General features: G+C 42.9%; 1 protein-coding gene across 1 annotated transcript in view; it reads right to left on the bottom strand.

The window, feature by feature from the left end:
* The window catches only part of LOC110501815 (nebulin-like), a 102,651-nt gene that overhangs the window by 73,650 nt on the left and 10,173 nt on the right, over positions 1–18,828 (bottom strand). The window contains 24 exon segments of the mRNA XM_036959230.1: positions 356–463; positions 662–766; positions 872–1,078; positions 1,232–1,543; positions 1,679–1,786; positions 4,108–4,212; positions 4,396–4,602; positions 5,292–5,603; positions 6,648–6,755; positions 6,991–7,095; positions 7,342–7,440; positions 7,666–7,773; positions 7,992–8,189; positions 8,486–8,599; positions 8,727–8,834; positions 9,128–9,232; positions 10,162–10,260; positions 10,722–10,826; positions 11,011–11,118; positions 12,946–13,047; positions 13,702–13,818; positions 14,424–14,531; positions 14,655–14,759; positions 18,130–18,234. Coding sequence (XP_036815125.1) covers positions 356–463; positions 662–766; positions 872–1,078; positions 1,232–1,543; positions 1,679–1,786; positions 4,108–4,212; positions 4,396–4,602; positions 5,292–5,603; positions 6,648–6,755; positions 6,991–7,095; positions 7,342–7,440; positions 7,666–7,773; positions 7,992–8,189; positions 8,486–8,599; positions 8,727–8,834; positions 9,128–9,232; positions 10,162–10,260; positions 10,722–10,826; positions 11,011–11,118; positions 12,946–13,047; positions 13,702–13,818; positions 14,424–14,531; positions 14,655–14,759; positions 18,130–18,234 — 3,258 coding nt within the window.

Genomic DNA, 18,828 nt, shown 5'->3' with positions numbered 1-18,828 from the left:
CTCTACAACAAAGCTTTCTTAGTGTCCAACAAACTTTCTCTGCCCTTATCCTTGTTCTGAACACCTCTAAAACAAAGGCCATGTGGTTTGGTAAGAAGAATGCTTGATGTGTGTTTTGTCCTACATTCTTATTTTTTTTATCCAAACACCGGTCACCACAAGATGCCTTTTGCCCTTTTGGTAGGCTGTCATTGTAAATAAGACTTTGTTTTGAATTGATTTGCCTAGTTAAATAAAGGTTCAAATAATAACATTGATGATTCGTCCGTTGTATTCATTCTATTTCTATGTGTTTAATCTGATAGGTGAAATCCAGGTAGATCACTTTAGAAAAAAGGGTTTGTTGTGTCCTTACATCACTGGCAATATGTCTGCCGTGCTTAGCATGGATGACAGAGATAGCATCTGGCTTCATGTCGTATCCTTTGGCAATATCTTCCACCCACTTGTGCTTGTAGTGAGACTAGAAGGAAACAAAGAAACCAGTCAAACACAGTCAAACATCGCAAAACTTGTACTTGCACATCTTTAAAATGCAAGAGAAATTGAGTCTGTGTGTGTGTGTTTGTGTGTTTGTGTGTGTGTTTTTGTGTGAGTGTATGTATGTGTCTGTGTGTGTGCGTGTGCTTGTGTGGTTGTGTGAGTGTGTGTGTGTACTGACCTCGCTCATGGTCTGAGCGTTGCACTTGGCCTGGAGGAACTGGGGACTGTCTGCAGGCAGGTTGTAGGTGTGCTTGAACTTCTCACCAGATGCTCTGTATGAAGCCTTCAAAGAGAGACAGAACCAGGTAATCACATTCAACATCCATATTAGGGAATAAATACTCACATTTGATCCTAATAAACGATAAACAAAGTTGTTTTTTCTTACATCATCAAGTAGCTTGGTGTTGGTCATGGCAAGGGCCATGCTCATCTGGCCAGTCAGACTGGTGAACTTCAGGGTGCTGGGGTGCACACGGTAGCCTTGCTCATCTCGGGCTGCCATGGCTGTCTTAGCCAACTCTACCTGCATAGAGCCAATAGGAACCCAGCCAGAACCCTTGTACATGTTGTTGTAGTCGGACTTGTAGGCGTTCTGTAGAGACACACAGGGAAACAGGAAATGTATCACAACAGGTATTAAGAACAGGTATCAGGGTAGGTATCAGGACAGGACATGTAGGTATCAGGACTGGTATAAGGACAGGACAGATATCAGGGCAGGTATCAGGTATTGAAATGAACTCACGTTGCTCTGGATCTCCATCATGGTGTGAGCCAGCTGAATAGGCATAGCCTCAGGGAGAAGAGTGTAGTTGTGAAGGCTCTTCCTGTAGCCAGCAAAGGTCTGTGCTGCGGAGGCGTGCTTAGCATGCACAAGACTCATCATGTCAACTGGAGAGTGATACTTCAGCTTGGACTTGTGGTAGTCTTTCTTGTAGTTCTGCTCACTCTGCATTTTAGCCACCTCCATGTAGTGCACCAGCAAGGGGTCGTCCTTAACATTGCGGAAGCCGACATGCTTGCCTCTTCCCTTCTCGTACGCCAGCTTATACTTGTACTGTACAGGAAATACAATGATGAATGTAAGTCCCACGAATAACATGTCATGATTATGGTCAATTATGACCAATAAACCCAAATACAGATTTCCACTTCCTTCCAATTCTTCCACTTCCTTCCAATTCATACGTACATTGCTGGCAATATTAGTGCAGGCCCTGGCAGCGAGGATGGGGATGGCATCTGCCTTCACCTGATGTCCTTTGAGAATGTCTTGACGGTGAGCGTATGTGTAATAGTTCTGTGATGAGGAAAACGAGAAATAAACACATTACTTACAGTCATGAGCACATTTCAATTAATGCAAAATGGTCAATGAATATAAGTATATTAAGTGTATTTAAAAGCATTCAAAATTATATACACACTCAGTAGCAAGTTTATTAGGTACACCACCCAGGACACGAAAATCGTTCGTTCCTACAGACAGTGAGTCAGATGGCCGTGGCTTGCTAGATAAAGCAGGCAGACAGGCATTTAGTTACTGTTTGATTGAACGTTATAATGGGAAAAAACGAGTGACCTAAGCGACTTTGAGCGTGGTATGATCGTTGGTGCCAGGCGCGTCAGTTCCAGTATCTCAGAAACAGCCATCCTCCTGGGGTTTTCACGAACGACAGTGTCTAGGGTTAGGGCCGAGATGGCACAGAACTCGCTTCGCCACTCCTCCACTAACCTCTCCCCCTTTCAGTGCGTATTGTGTTACCAGCCGGTTCTGGCACCGTGGCATCAAGAGGAGACATAGGAGGCCGCCCGCGTCCATCTCCAGCGAGCCGCGCGTCGCCAGAAAGCCAGCGCGGACCGTCACCGCAGTGAGACCCCGGTGTTCGCACCGCTATCGACCCGTAACCTGCCCCTCCGCCTGCCCTGCCGGAAGCTGGGTCTGTGGTTTGTGGGGCTATTTAAAGTCCTGAGGAGGGTGAACAAGGTATGTTACAGATTACAGCTTCCCTCTGATTATCGTATTAACCCCTCGTTCCATGTGTCTCTCCTCAGGCCGGTGGTGGCTGGTCCGCTCCAGGAATCTGAGGTGCGGGAGGTTCCTCCGCCCCCTTTGGACATCGAAGGGCCCCCGGCGTACATCGTTCATTCCATCCTGGATTCGAGGCTTCTGTACCTCGTGGAGTGGAAGGGGTACGGGCCGGAGGAGAGGTGCTGGGTTCCGGTTGCAGATGTTTTGGATCCTGAACTGCTGCGGGAGTTTCCCCGTCGCCGGCTGGATCGCCCTGCGCCTTGTCCTCCGGGTCGTCCTCGAGGCTGGTGTCGGCTGGAACCGCGCGTCTAGGGGGGGGGGGGGGGGGGGGGGGCGGGTGTACAGCCACGACTTTCTCCGAAGTCGGGTCCTCTCCTTGTTCGGGCGGTGTTCGGCGGTCAATGTCACCAGCTTTCTAGCCATCGACGCTCCATTTTTCCTATTTCCATTTGTCTTGTCTTGTTTCCATACACACCTGGTTTTCATTTCCCCAATCAATCTACTTGTATTTAACCCTCTGTTTCCCATCATGTTTTGTGTGTAATTGTTTCATGTTATTGTGGTGTTTTATTATGCGCTTTACTTTTGTTATGTTCAGTGTTTTGAGAACATTTGATTTATGTAGTGCTCTCGTTTTTGGAACTAAAATAAAAGTGCGCCTATTTACATCACTCTACTCTCCTGCACCTGACATCGCCTCTAATACACCCGTTGACAATTAGAGCAAGCTGGTTGGCCGTAGGCATTTCCATATTACAGCATATTAATGAGTACTAGGTATGTTATGTCATCTGCATTACTGGAGGCCTAAACAAAGGCTTCCCAACTGGCCGTGATTACAGGGCAAAACAGATCAATTGGACATGGGTAAATATTCAACCATTAAAAGGTTTAAGACCCCCTACCACCGTGATCTGTTCCCTATATACATTTAATGGTTAGGGAATTACTACCACATGTAACTTAAATTGTTACAGCACTCTCACTAACGGGTACAAAAAAATAAAGCCTCTTACAAAACACGCCTCAAAATATGAGTGAGAAACAACAATACCTTGCACCCAATAGAGTTCAAAAGGTTTCTGGCACTCCAGAAATGTCAGATGGTACTGTATTGTGAATTACAGTAAATCACCTGCAGCAATTGGCCAGTAAGTTACTGTCGAGTTTCAGGACAAGGTTTGCAGAATTCCTAAAATACAGTATATTACCGTATTCTGTGGAGGTACAGCATTCTCACTCACAGATGCAACAAATACAGGCTCTTACATGGGACGCTTTAAAATATGTTCATTAACAGAGACTCTTTCCCCGCCCACGACATTTTCCCACAATGCACCATAATTAATACTGTAAAACACATTTACAGTATTTTACTGTGCATTTTATGGTAATCTACTGTATTCAGTTTATATAGTAAGTTACTGATAGAATTACAAAAATGGCTAACAGTTCTGTGATCATTCATCATATAACCAACTATATAGTAATACAGGCACATGGCATGGATAATTAATATATATGGGTATTGAATGTGTGTAATAGCATAGTTGTATAATAATATGGACAGTGATCAACATTTAACCAACCTTGCTGATGTTGACAGCATTGTGTTTGGCTTGCATAAACTCTGGTGCATCTGCAGGGAGATTGTAAGTGTGCAGGAACTTCTCTCCACTGGCTTTATATTCTTGCTGCAAAAAAATAACATCATAACACCATATATTTCAATCAGCAGTTTTGTTCAGATCAGTTCAATTCAATTTGGTGCAACACAAACAAGACATTTAAAAAAAACACATTAAATAGACAAATTCAATTCAATGGACAACTAGATATCTGATTGGTGTCCTTTCTAGTAAGTAAGTACTACTCACAACATTCATGATCTTTTGGTTATGCTTGCACAACTCCATATTCATGCCGTCCATCTTGCTGGTGAATTTAAAGTTTTCAGGGTGCTGTCTGTACTTGTGCTCATCCAGAACAGCCCCGGCCTGCTTGGCTAGCTCCACAGGAATGGATCCGATGGGGATCCAGCCAGTTCCCTTCACAGAGTTCTCCCAATCCGCTTTGTAGTTCACCTGCATCCGGCAAGGGGAGGAAACCATGTGAGAAATGCTGCAAATTGCCACGACTGTAAAAACCAAAGATGCAGCATTACAACTTACAAGTTGAAGTTTTTTTCAAATCAGGCTAGTAGAAAATGTGCCCAACTAGCCCACCAGGCAAGTGAAATGTTGTCTTTTCAAATACAGCATGGCACAGATTAGTAGTAGAATATCACCTAGGCTAGTAGAATATCACCTGGGCTAGTAGAATATCACCTGGGCTAGTATAATATCACCTGGGCTAGTAGAATATCACCTGGGCTAGTAGAATATCACCTGGGCTAGTAGAATGTCACCTGGGCTAGTAGAATATCACCTGGGCTAGTAGAATATCACCTGGGCTAGTAGAATATCACCTGAGCTAGTAAAAATGTCACCGGGGCTAGTAGAATGTCACCGGGGCTAGTAGAATGTCACCGGGGATAGTAGAATGTCACCGGGGCTAGTAGAATGTCACCGGGGATAGTAGAATGTGGGCTAGTAGAATGCCACCGGGGCTAGTAGAATGTCACCGGGGCTAGCAGAATGTAACCGGGGCTAGCAGAATGTCACCGGGGCTAGTAGAATGAAACCTGTGCTGGTAGAAAATCAGTCTACTAGCCCTTCAGGCCAGTGCGGGAAATCCTTTTGTTCTTTCCCTGTGTAGGAGTCAAACTACTTACATCACTGGCATTGGTGTTCATGGTGCGAGCCAGCTCAAGGTTCATGGCCCCAGGCAGAAGACTGTAGTGGTGCTGGATCTTCCTGTAGCCAGCAAAGGTCTGCACTGTGGAGGCGTGCTTGGCATGTACAACACTCATCATGTCAACTGGAGAGTGGAACTTCAGCTTGGACTTGTGGTAGTCCTTCTTGTAGTTCTTGTCACTCTGCAACCTGGCCACCTCCATGTAGTGCACTAGTAAGGGGTCATCCTGAAGAGTGCGACAGCCGATTTGTTTGCCCTTTCCCTTCACATAGTCTTTCTTGTACTGGATCTGAAAGGAAGAAGTAAAATAATAATCAGATGTGACACTATTCAACGTAGCCTATATGTGGACGACATACTGTACAGCCCCCACCCAGTACCCTACCCTGAACTTAAAACAGTGTGACCACCTGGTTACTCTACCATGCACCGTAGAGGCTGCTGCCCTATGTACATAGTCACGGAACACTGGCCACTTTAATAATGGAACGCTGGTCACAGTTGAAATCATATTTACATACTGTTTTACCCACTTCATATGTACAGTATATCATTTCTTGAAATGTTCCAGATTGACTGATCTTCATGTCTTAAAGTATTGATGGACTGTCGCTTCTCTTTGCTTATTTGAGCTGCTCTTGCCATAATATGAACTTGGTATTTTACCAAATTGGGCTAATTTCTGTATATACCACCCCTACTGTACCTTGTCACAACATAAGTGATTGTCCTAAATGTATTAAGAAGGAAAGAAATTCCCCAAATTAACTTTGAACAAGGCACCACTGTTCATTTAAATTCCAGGTGACTACCTCATGAAGCTGGTTGAGAGAATGCCAAGAGTGTGCAAAGCTTTCATCAAGGCAAAGGGTGGCTAATTTGAAGAAATTCAAATATAAAATATATTTTGATTTGTTTAACACTTTTTGGTTACTACATGATTCCATATGTGTTATTTCATAGTTCTACAATGTAGAAAATAGTAAAATAAAGAAAAACCCTTGAATGAGTAGGTGTGTCCAAACTGTTGACTAGTACTGTATATATATATATATATATATATATATATATATATATATATATATATATATATAAATATATATATATATATATAATTATACTTCGGACATTGCTCATCCTAATATTTCTATATTTTTTTATTCTATTATTTTACTTTTAAAATGTGTGTGTATTGTTCTGTATTGTTAGATATTACTGCGCTGTTGGAGCTAGGAACACAAACATTTCGCTAAAATATCTGCTAAATATGTGTACGCGACCAAACAAATTACATTTGATTTGATGTTGTCCTGGCAATTTATTGTGTACTTACATCACTGGCAATGTGTCTGCCGTGCTTAGCATGGATGACAGAGATAGCATCAGGCCTCATGTCGTAGCCCTTTGCAATGGTTTTCTCCCAGCTCTGCTTGTAGTAGTTCTGAAATAAACCAATACGGTAAATGAATACACTATTTCCATGAGACACTAATATAACACAGTAAATGCATGTAGCGTACACCCAAGAAGGCACAGCAGCATTGAGAGGAAAGATGTCTAAACACTGTAGAGTAGTGGGCAGGCGACGATAACACGATAATACATTTGATAATTTATTAAATTAAATATGAATATAAGGCAACTCCACCAAGGGCTCTGGTCTTGGTCAACAATACCTTGCTGATGTTGTAGGCGTTGCATTTGGCCTGAAGGAACTGGGGGTCATTATGGGGCAGCGAGTACTTCTGGTGGATCTCCTCAAGACCCTTCTTGTAGTGAAGCTGCAAGGGAAGAAGAATACTCATTAAAATTAGTAGCTACACAAACCCTAAAATAGGTTTTCCATCCACAGAAATGAATTACTGATATAAAAACTAAGTTGAATACAGCACGTAACCTTCATGAATTACCCAGTTTACTCGACACAGAAGCTCAGTTGAAATAGCTTTTTCATCCAGCACTGAGATTAATCTGTGTTCGGGAATGAAGACAGATCACAATGTCAACTATCATGCAATAAAACTCACATCACTCCTCATTATCTGGTTGACCTGGGCCTGCATCATGACGGGGTGATCAGCGATGGAGGTGAAGGGGACAGTGTCTGGGTGCTGACGGTACTTTCTCTGAAGTGGAGGATCAAGGGTACAAATATTATGTCAAAGCAGATTAAACCAATTTTCATGTGTTTTTAAATTGTCAAGGCGAGAAAAGACTTTACACAATTAAAAATATATTACCACTAATGCTGTTTCTATTGTGAGAGCTCTGGTGAGTACGGCTTCCTTTGTATTTACTGCATTATGACAACTAGACCGGTATATTAAACTAGATCATGTAGTGGTAGCTACCTCATTGAGGATATCTCCAGCTTTCTTGGCCTTCTCCACTTCCATGGAGCCGAAGGCGACCCAACCAGAGCCCTTGGTGGAGTTGTTGTAGTCTGAATGGTATTCATTCTGTAGTGAAGGGAGGAGTCATAAAGTAGTGTGAGAATAACTTTCATTATATTTACACTGTGTATAATGCTGCAATGCCATTATAACCTTTTCCCCAGATGTTTACTAGGATAAAACCAAACCAATCAATTAATGAACACATTAATAAACAAATCAATTAATCTATTAGACCAATCAATCAATCAATCAATTTGATCAATCCATCAGATCAATCTTACGTCACTCTGGATGATGTTGGCCTTCTTGGCCAGGTCCAGCGACATGGCGTCATGAGGAAGGAGGTAGCGGTTGTGGATGGTTCTATAGCCGGCCATGCTGGCGATACCCTGGGACTTCTTGGCCAGGGTGTTAGACATCATGTCCAGCGTGGTGATGTACTTTGTTTTTGTCTTCTCATAGTTCTTCTTGTACTCGCGCTGTGGAGAGAGTTTGAGAGAATTAGAAGGTGAGGCACGACATTCTCTCCATGGCAAAAAAGTGTTTACTTAATATGAAGTTGAGATGAGTCACAGTGAGCCCTAATAGCCCTTTCACACTGACAGACACAGTCCTCATCTTTCTGTTTTATACCAAAACTCAGTGGAATTTACTTTATTAGGTTTATTTGACAGGGACAATGTACTTTAACTAACATTTTTGGAAATGTTCCAGATTATGATAGACAGCTCATTTGTAGTCTAATCTGTAGTCCTTGGGAAGGAAAATGACTTACATCACTCTGGATTTTGGCCACGTGCATGGAGTGTAGCATCTTGGGGTCGTCATGGATGCTGAGGGCTCCCACCATCTTTCCCTTGTTCTTCTCAAATTCCTTCTTGTATTTGACCTGAGGGCAAAGAGCATGTCAAGGCCTTTACTACACAGGATACAAAAGGAAACAGTCAGCATTGATCAGTATGAACAATAACATTGCATGTATGTGTAGATGTTACTTTCAGTGCATGCCTACTCACATCACTCGCTATGTTTGTGTGGGCACGGGCTGCAAGGATCGAGATAGCATCACCCTTGACCTCGAACTGCTTGGCTTTCACGTTCTCCCACTCATGCCTATAACAACTCTGCACAGAGGGAATAAATACATTTAGGATATTAGTATCATACAATTAAAGATCAGGAGGGTTTATCCAAGGAGGGTCAACAATAACCGAATGCAATGACTGAAATTATGTCAATACAAGCACAGAATTTTCTAATCATCTTATAACAAATTCAATTAAAAACATTATCTACAGTATCATCAACAGAACATTATCTGCAGTATCATCAACAGAACATTATCACAAAAATACATTTTTCTACATAATCACCAACAGAACATGACCTACATTATCATCAACAGAATTGCACTTACATCACTAAGGTTATATGCATTGGCTCTGGACTGGAGGAAGAAGGGGTAGTCTGGGGGCAGGGCACACTTAAACTTATCCAACTCATACGCTGCGTGATAGTTGAGCTGGAAAACAGAGGAAGAACCACATGAAAACACATGAAAATACAGCACAGTCAGGTAAAATGTGCATAGAGCTGAGTAGAGCTGAGTAGAGCTATAGGGACTCCTTGTGAACAAGATGAGTACTACCGGGGTTGTTTCACACCACTAGAGGGCAGTGCTGCCTGTCTGTGAGGAGTAGGAAGCCAAGAGTTGTCTCAACTGTCAGCCCCCCCTCCTCTCATGAGACTAGGGGTTATTTTCATCAGACTGAACGCATGTTGCTATTAATACTACAGAGAGAGAGATAGGGCTCTCTGGTTTCCATGGCGTTTGCAGGAAGACAGCTGGGTTATGTGGGGCTCCAGAGTGGCGCAGTGGTCTAAGGCACAGCATCTCAGTTTTTTTTTTTTTTTAATTTCACCTTTATTTAACCAGGTAGGCCAGTTGAGAACAAGTTCTCATTTACAACTGCGACTTGGCAATGCTGGAGGTGTCACTACAGACACCCTGTTTCGAATCCAGGCTGTATCACAACTGGACGTGATTGGGAGTCCCATAGAGCGGAGCACAATTGATCCAGCGTCGTCCGGGTTAGGGTTTGGCCGGGGTAGGCTGTCATTGTAAATAAGAATGTGTTCTTACCTGACTTGCCCAGTTAAATAAAGTTAAATAAACAAACACAAAAAGTGTTGTGTAGATGAATGAGCACATTTTCAACAGCTATCAAGAACCTTTAGTGTCATGGCAACAGCTCAACCGACATCTCTTTTCCAGCATTTGTTCATAAACTCTAACAAAATGATTTCACATATTTTTAACAGGTTGTCCCACTGAGGTCAAAATACCTATTTTCTAAGCTAGACAGACAGATGTAATTGTAATTCTTTAGCGTAACTAGTTAATATTGAACGGAATAATCGTCTGGTCTGTAGTAAAAGTTGAATACATACGTCACTCAGCTGTTTGGCGTTGATGGCAGCTTGCACTTGAACAGGCGAGTCTGTCACTTGCGTAAACTTCACCGTACCCGGATGTTGCCGGTACACTTTCTGCAAAATGAAACAACGCACATGAAAGATGTCATTTATAAACTGGATGGTTCGAGCCCTGAATGCTGATTAACTGACAGCCATGATATATCAGACCGTATACCACATGTATGACAAAACGGTTCATTTTACTGCTCTAAATATGTTGGTAAGTAGTGTATCATAGCAATAAGGCACCTCAGGGGTTTGTGGTATATGGCCAATATATCACTGCTAAGGGCTGTATCCAGGCACTCAGTGTTGCATTGTGCATAAGAACAGCCCTTGGCCATGGTATATTGGCCATATACCTCATCCCCTCATGATATATTTAAGCAATAATGCACATCAATACCAAGAACAAAATGAAGACAGTGTTAACCAAAATCAAATAATTCTGTCAATCTAATGTTCAATGGAAAGGTCTTGTCCATGCTCATCATACTGCAACTGACTGGTTCTAGTTTCCACCATTTCCTTACATCTTTACACTGGGCAACTTTCTTATGAGCTTCATATTCTGGTGACATGGTTTGAGGATAGAAACATCTTGTCTTGATGTCCTCATAATCAGCTTTGTAGTTTTGCTGAAAAGACAAAAGAAAAGACTGTTACTTTCTAATCATTCAGAGTGAACTGACCTGTTGTACAGTAAAAATACAATGCATGGATCCCAAATGACACCCTTAACAGAGGAGAAAACAAGACAAAACCAATGTTTTACTCTTAACCATATAATAGAGGAGAAAACGAGACAAAACCACTACTTACTTCGCTCTTGATCTCCTCCATTTTCTTGCAGTGTTGTGTGTAGATATCCTCATAGCTGCCAATATAGTGGCCCTTCACCTCGTTCTCATACTTGTCTTTATAATGTGCCTGTGAGGGGGGACGGAAGAAGTACACATGAATCCATGTAAGATCCATTTGCCTCAAACAATACAGTTGAAGTCGGAAATGTACATACACCTTAGCCAAATACATTTAAACTCAGTTTTCACAATTCCTGACATTTATTCTTAGTAAACATTCCCTGTCTTAGGTCAGTTAGGATTACCACTTTATTTTAAGAATGTGAAATGTCAGAATAATAGTAGAGAGAATGATTTATTTCAGCTTTTATTTCTTTCATCACATTCCCAGTGGGTCAGAAGTTTACATACACTAAATTAGTATTTGGTAGCATTGCCTTTAAATTGTTTAACTTGGGTCAAACATTTCGGGTAGCCTTCCACAAGCTTCCCACAATAAGTTGGGTGAATTTTGGAACATTCCTCCTGACAGAGCTGGTGTAACTGAGTCAGGTTTGTAGGCCTTTCTCGCACACGCCTTTTCAGTTCTGCCCACAAATTTTCTATGGGATAGAGGTCGGGGCTTTGTGATGGCCACTCCAATACCTTGACCCTGTTGTCCTTAAGCCATTTTGCCACAACTTTGGAATTATGCTTTGGCTCATTGTCCATTTGGAAGACCCATTTGTGACCAAGCTTTAACTTCCTGACTCACGTCTTGAGATGTTGCTTCAATATATCCACAGAATTTTCCTCCCTCATGATGCCATCTATTTTGTGAAGTGCACCAGTCCCTCCTGCAGCAAAGCACCCCCACAACATGATGCTTTCACCCCCGTGCTTCACGGTTGGGATGGTGTTCTTCGGCTTGAAAGCCTCCCCCTTTTTCCTCCAAACATGACGATGGTCATTATGGCCAATCAGTTCTATTTTTGTTTCATCAGACCAGAGGACATTTCTCCAAAAAGTACGATCTTTGTCCCCATGTGCAGTTGCAAACCGTAGTCTGGCTTTTTTATTGCGGTTTTGGAGCAGTGGCTTCTTCCTTACTGAGCGGCCTTTCAGGTTATGTCGATATAGGACAGTTTTACTGTGGATATAGATACTTCTGTACCTATTTCCTCCAGCATCTTCACAAGGTCCTTTGCTGTTGTTCTGGGATTGATTTGCACTTTTCGCACCAAAGTACGTTCATCTCAAGGAGACAGAACGCGTCTCCTTCCTGAGCGGTATGACAGCTGCGTGGTCTAATGGTGTTTATACTTGCGTACTATTGTTTGTACAGATGAACGTGGTACATTCAGGTGTTTGAGAATTTCTCCCAAGGATGAACCAGACTTGTGGAGGTCTACAATCTTTTTCTGCGGTCTTGGCTGATTTCTTTTGATTTTACTGTGATGTCAAGCAGAGGCACTGAGTTTGAAGGTAGTCCTTGAAATACATCCACAGGTACACCTCCAAATGACTCAAATGATGTCAATTAGCCTATCAGAAGCTTCTAAAGCCATGACATAATTTTCTGGAATTTTCCAAGCTGTGATAAAGGCACAGTCAACTTAGTGTATGTAAACTTCTGACCCACTGGAATTGTGATACAGTGAATTATAAGTGAAATAATTTGTCTGTAAACAATTGTTGGAAAAATGACTTGTGTCATGCACAAAGTAGATGTCCTAACCAACTTGCCAAAACTACAGTTTGTTAACAAGAAATGTGTGGAGTGGTTGAAAAACAAGTTTTAATGACTCCAACCTAAGTGTATGTAAACTTCCGACTTCAACTGTACAATGAATAAAGGAAATCCACTTTGAAAGTTCAGTTAAGCTTGTTGCTGCCATTCTTACGGTACAATGATTTGTTGAGCAATTAAAACATTCAAAACATTATCAACAACATCAGTGAAGGGAATACTCACGTCACTGAACTGTTGTACAACAGAGTCCATCTTGAACTTGGGCGTGTCACAGTAGTTGATACTTGACCCCCTCGATTTCTCATAGCTGGCCTTGTAGACTTTCTGCAAAGGTAGTGATCAGAGGAGAAATGTTGAACAGAAAATAATGACACAAAAACTAGAGTTTTATATCTCAAATACAAATCAAAGTTATTTGGCTTTCAATCGATGAACTTCTTCAAAAGGATCTTATATCCAAATATAAGGTTCTGTGAATAGCAACAGTAATTCTTAACACAAATTGATAGTGAGTGACTAGTAACTAAGTAGACTCATTAAAGTAGTGCTTGGGGTCATGTTACACCTCCAGTCGGTTAACTATAGTATACAGGCATCCACGTTGTCAGAATTATCCCCAGTAATATGATGATTAAGTTAAAGGGGGTTCCCCATTACTCACCGTTACCACTTAACTAGTGGGAATCTGCTGTTAAAACCGTTACCTTGTCTAACAAACTGCCAACTGTCTAGCTAAAAGTGTACTAATAAACACTATACAAGCTAATTTGAAACAGGAGTAGCGACTGCTGAGAACGGAGATGAAAGATAACTGTTGTAATCAGCTAGAACATGGGATGGGATACTGAATGGTTTTCTGTAACTAATGACTGCCTCTCGTGGAAGAGACGTGATTGTTTAGCTTGCTGTATCTTCTCTCTATTTCAGTATGACACCTGTTTGGACCAATGGTTCAGTCTCCCCGACTTGGACACTTACGTCACTCAAGATGGTGCCAGCGTATCTCAGCTGCCTGAGCAGAGGGTTGTCTGTGGCTGGGAGAACGTTGTAGTCAGCTACCGATTTGCTGTTCTCGTAATCCTTCTTGTATTTGATCTGAGGAGAGGAAAACGGGCACAAGTCAATACATGATGTGTTAATTTTACTGTGATAAAGCGATTCATGGAAAGGTTAATACGATTACTCATCACCATAGCAGATTTTGGATTGACATGTCAGCATGCGTTGGTATGTGAATGAAGCCACGGTGTGAAGAGTGTTTACATTTGATTGATAAGTGCTAAGAAACAGTGACTCCTTCACGAAAGCTAGAGTTTTGTTACTAGCTACGGCATAGCCTAAATGTCTTTCAACTACTGTCTGACAAGACAACTATTTGTAATTTATCTGAGTACGGAACATGTGTGGACACATCCTGATGTCTGCGTGACAAAAGAGTCATGGTTTTGACTGACGCTCTGATCAGACAAGGTCACAGGTCAACCCAGTGTGTCTATCTGCCTGCAGCCGCATCAGATGGATCTATAAAAATACACTCACTTACCCTGCTTCCTTTCTCTGAGAGAAGCAGTAGGTGGCTGTTTGGTTGGTTGATTAGCTAGTTGGTTTGATGTGTGTGTGTGTGTGTACGTGAGTGTGTTTTTGTGTGTGTGTCGTGTGTGTGTTCTCCTTTATGTCCCTCTGAGGGCTTATAGACTCACCGAGCTAGCAGCGTGACCAGCCTTCTTGTGCTGTTTGTATTCTGGCGTCTCGGTTTGCATAAAATTGATTTGGTCTTTTATGTCCTCATACGCAGCCGTGTACATTTTCTGAATTGAAAAAAGACAAATGGATTAAATATAGATATTAAATGTGTTATGATTTGATGAACACAATGTTATGTCACTATGCCAATAACTAATCATATGCTACACGATAGTGTAGGCTCTTACATTGCTAAGGTTGTCCATAGCTACCCTGGCAACAGCCACCTCAATGTAGGGCGTCTCACACCAGTGGCCCTTGACGTTCTTGTTGTAGTCCTCATGGTACTTGAGCTGCAAGATAAAGGCAAGGAAAAGTCAGACATTGGGGTAATTTAGAATAAGAAGAACTGAAGCTTTGCCTCAATAACTACAGTAAGAAGAATTAAAGCTTTGCCTCAATAACTACAGTAAGAAGAATTAAAGCTTTGCCTCAATAACTACAGTAAGAAGAATTAAAGCTTTGCCTCAATAACTACAGTAAGAAGAATTAAAGCTTTGCCTCAATAACTACAGTAAGAAGAATTAAAGCTTTGCCTCAATAACTACAGTAAGAAGAATTAAAGCTTTGCCTCAATAACTACAGTAAGAAGAATTAAAGCTTTGCCTCAATAACTACAGTAAGAAGAATTAAAGCTTTGCCTCAATAACTACAGTAAGAAGAATTAAAGCTTTGCCTCAATAACTACAGTAAGAAGAATTAAAGCTTTGCCTCAATAACTACAGTAAGAAGAATTAAAGCTTTGCCTCAATAACTACAGTAAGAAGAATTAAAGCTTTGCCTCAATAACTACAGTAAGAAGAATTAAAGCTTTGCCTCAATAACTACAGTAAGAAGAATTAAAGCTTTGCCTCAATAACTACAGTAAGAAGAATTAAAGCTTTGCCTCAATAACTACAGTAAGAAGAATTAAAGCTTTGCCTCAATAACTACAGTAATAAGAACTGAAGCTTTGCCTCAGTAACTACAGTAAGAAGAATTAAAGCTTTGCCTCAATAACTACAGTAAGAAGAATTAAAGCTTTGCCTCAATAACTACAGTAAGAAGAACTAAAGCTTTGCCTAAATAACTACAATAAGAAGAATTCAAGCTTTGCCTCAATAACTACAGTAATAAGAACTGAAGCTTTGCCTCAATAACTACAGTAAGAAGAACTGAAGCTTTGCCTCAATAACTACAGCACAAATATGGTATGAAACAATCAAGAAAGACAACAAATATTATCAGTCAAAATGTTCCTTAAAAAATAATTCTAAACAAAATTATGTGTTGCTCCCTTTCTGTGTCCAGAACAGGGCTGCTGCCCTCCAGTAATATCATGGAGCAGGTGCCAGTTATCCCTTTCTGTGTCCAGAACAGGGCTGCTGCCCTCCAGTAATATCATGGAGCAGGTGCCAGTTATCCCTTTCTGTGTCCAGAACAGGGCTGTTGCCCTCCAGTAATATCATGGAGCAGGTGCCAGTTATCCCTTTCTGTGTCCAAAACAGGGCTGCTGCCCTCCAGTAATATCATGGAGCAGGTGCCAGTTATCCCTTTCTGTGTCCAGAACAGGGCTGCTGCCCTCCAGTAATATCATGGAGCAGGTGCCAGTTATCCCTTCTGTGTCCAGAACAGGGCTGCTGCCCTCCAGTAATATCATGGAGCAGGTGACAGTTATCCCTTTCTGTGTCCAGAACAGGGCTGCTGCCCTCCAGTAATATCATGGAGCAGGTGCCAGTTATCCCTTTCTGTGTCCAGAACAGGGCTGCTGCCCTCCAGTAATATCATGGAGCAGGTGCCAGTTATCCCTTTCTGTGTCCAGAACAGGGCTGCTGCCCTCCAGTAGTATCATGGAGCAGGTGCCAGTTATCCCTTTCTGTGTCCAGAACAGGGTTGCTGCCCTCCAGTAATATCATGGAGCAGGTGCCAGTTATCCCTTTCGGTGTCCAGAACAGGGCTGCTGCCCTCCAGTAATATCATGGAGCAGGTGCCAGTTATCCCTTTCTGTGTCCAGAACAGGGCTGCTGCCCTCCAGTAATATCATGGAACAGGTGCCAGTTATCCCTTTATGTGTCCTGAACAGGGCTGCTGCCCTCCAGTAATATCATGGAGCAGGTGCCAGTTATCCCTTTCTGTGTCCAGAACAGGGCTGCTGCCCTCCAGTAATATCATGGAGCAGGTGCCAGTTATCCCTTTCTGTGTCCAGAACAGGGCTGCTGCCCTCCAGTAATATCATGGAGCAGGTGCCAGTTATCCCTTTCTTTGTCCAGAACAGGGCTGCTGCCCTCCAGTAATATCATGGAGCAGGTGCCAGTTATCCCTTTCTGTGTCCAGAACAGGGCTGCTGCCCTCCAGTAATATCATGGAGCAGGTGCCATTTATCCCTTTCTGTGTCCAGAACAGGACTGCTGCCCTCCAGTAATATCATGGAGCAGGTACCAGTTATCCCTTTCTGTGTCCAGAACAGGGCTGCTGCCCTCCAGTAATATCATGGAGCAGGTGCCAGTTATCCCTTTCTGTATCCAGAACAGGGCTGCTGCCCTCCAGTAATATCATGGAGCAGGTGCCAGTTATCCCTTTCTGTGTCCAGAACAGGGCTGCTGCCCTCCAGTAATATCATGGAGCAGGTGCCAGTTATCCCTTTCTGTGTCCAGAACAGGGCTGCTGCCCTCCAGTAATATCATGGAGCAGGTGCCAGTTATCCCTTTCTGTGTCCAGAACAGGGCTGCTGCCCTCCAGTAGTATCATGGAGCAGGTGCCAGTTATCACTTTCTGTGTCCAGAACAGGGCTGCTTCCCTCCAGTAGTATCATGCAGCAGGTGCCAGTTATCCCTTTCTGTGTCCAGAACAGGGCTGCTGCCCTCCAGTAATATCATGGAGCAGGTGCCAGTTATCCCTTTCTGTGTCCAGAACAGGGCTGCTGCCCTCCAGTAATATCATGGAGCAGGTGCCAGTTATCCCTTTCTGTGTCCAGAACAGGGCTGCTGCCCTCCAGTAATATCATGGAGCAGGTGCCAGTTATCCCTTTCTGTGTCCAGAACAGGGCTGCTGCCCTCCAGTAATATCATGGAGCAGGTGCCAGTTATCCCTTTCTGTGTCCAGAACAGGGCTGCTGCCCTCCAGTAATATCATGGAGCAGGTGCCAGTTATCCCTTTCTGTGTCCAGAACAGGGCTGCTGCCCTCCAGTAATATCATGGAGCAGGTGCCAGTTATCCCTTTCTGTGTCCAGAACAGGGCTGCTGCCCTCCAGTAATATCATGGAGCAGGTGCCAGTTATCCCTTTATGTCTCCCAGGGACAAGGACAGCAGGGCTGGGGACAGCAGGGCTGGGGACGGCAGGGCTGGGGACGGCAGGGCTGGGGACGGCAGGGCTGGGGACGGCAGGGCTTGGAGAGGGACTTGGAGGGATGTGAGACTTCACCCATGCCAAGCAGTTACTGACAGCACCCCTGCCCTCTCTGTCAGGACTCGATAGCTGAGGGCTATGATACATTTCAACATGATAATGTTGTCAAGGATGATGAGTGACTGATGGATACAATGACAGAAAAGCCATTGTCGATGAATGGTGATGTGTGTGTGTGTGTGTGTGCGTGTGTGTGTGTGTGTGTGTGTGTGTGTGTGTGTGTGTGTGTGTGTGTGTGTGTGTGTGTGTGTGTGTGTGTGTGTGTGGAAGCACTTACGTCACTGCGCTGTTCAAAATTTTTCTTGGCCTGCTCCATATCATTAGGGACAGCCAGAGATGTGTACTTTGCCGTTCGCTCAGCATGCCCCTTCTTGTACAGGATCTGCCGAGTAGGGTTGAAACAGAACAGAATGGTGAGATGAACAGAATATTGAGATGAACAGAATGGTGACAGGAACTGAATGATGAGATGAACAGAGTAGGAGAGAAACAGAACAGAGTAGGAGAAAAACAGAACAGAATGGTGAGATGGACCTCTAGTTTCATGGTTATTGGACACAGAGATAGGGTATTGGATAAATTGGATAAACAAATGAACTGGATCAGTGGAAACCTGAAGCTCACTTTAAATAAAGAGCGAAAGCAGTGACCATTTTAATTGCATCCTATTTATCTGCTCAAAGGAAATGGTTCCATATAGGACATCTGAGTAACAGAAAACTACAAGCTCAGAGAGAAAAAATAGAGGGTTTAAAAGGTGGGTGTACTGTACTTTTCTGAAGTGTGATTGATGTAGGGCGCCTTTCTGCGATGTGAGCAATTAATTGTTCTAAGTGAATTACAAAGAGAACCACCACACTCATGGCTCAGCCAACGGACTGACTGACTGACGCAGAGACTGTATTCTGGGAATATTGTTGTTTAGGAGGATATTTATGATTGACAACAGTTAGTCAGAGTAAGAAATGTTGTTAAG

Source organism: Oncorhynchus mykiss, chromosome 22 (genome assembly GCF_013265735.2).
Source record: "Oncorhynchus mykiss isolate Arlee chromosome 22, USDA_OmykA_1.1, whole genome shotgun sequence".
NCBI lineage: Eukaryota > Metazoa > Chordata > Actinopteri > Salmoniformes > Salmonidae > Oncorhynchus > Oncorhynchus mykiss.
The sequence above is the reverse complement of the archived record's forward strand: the minus strand, read 5'-3'. Positions and strand labels throughout refer to the sequence as shown.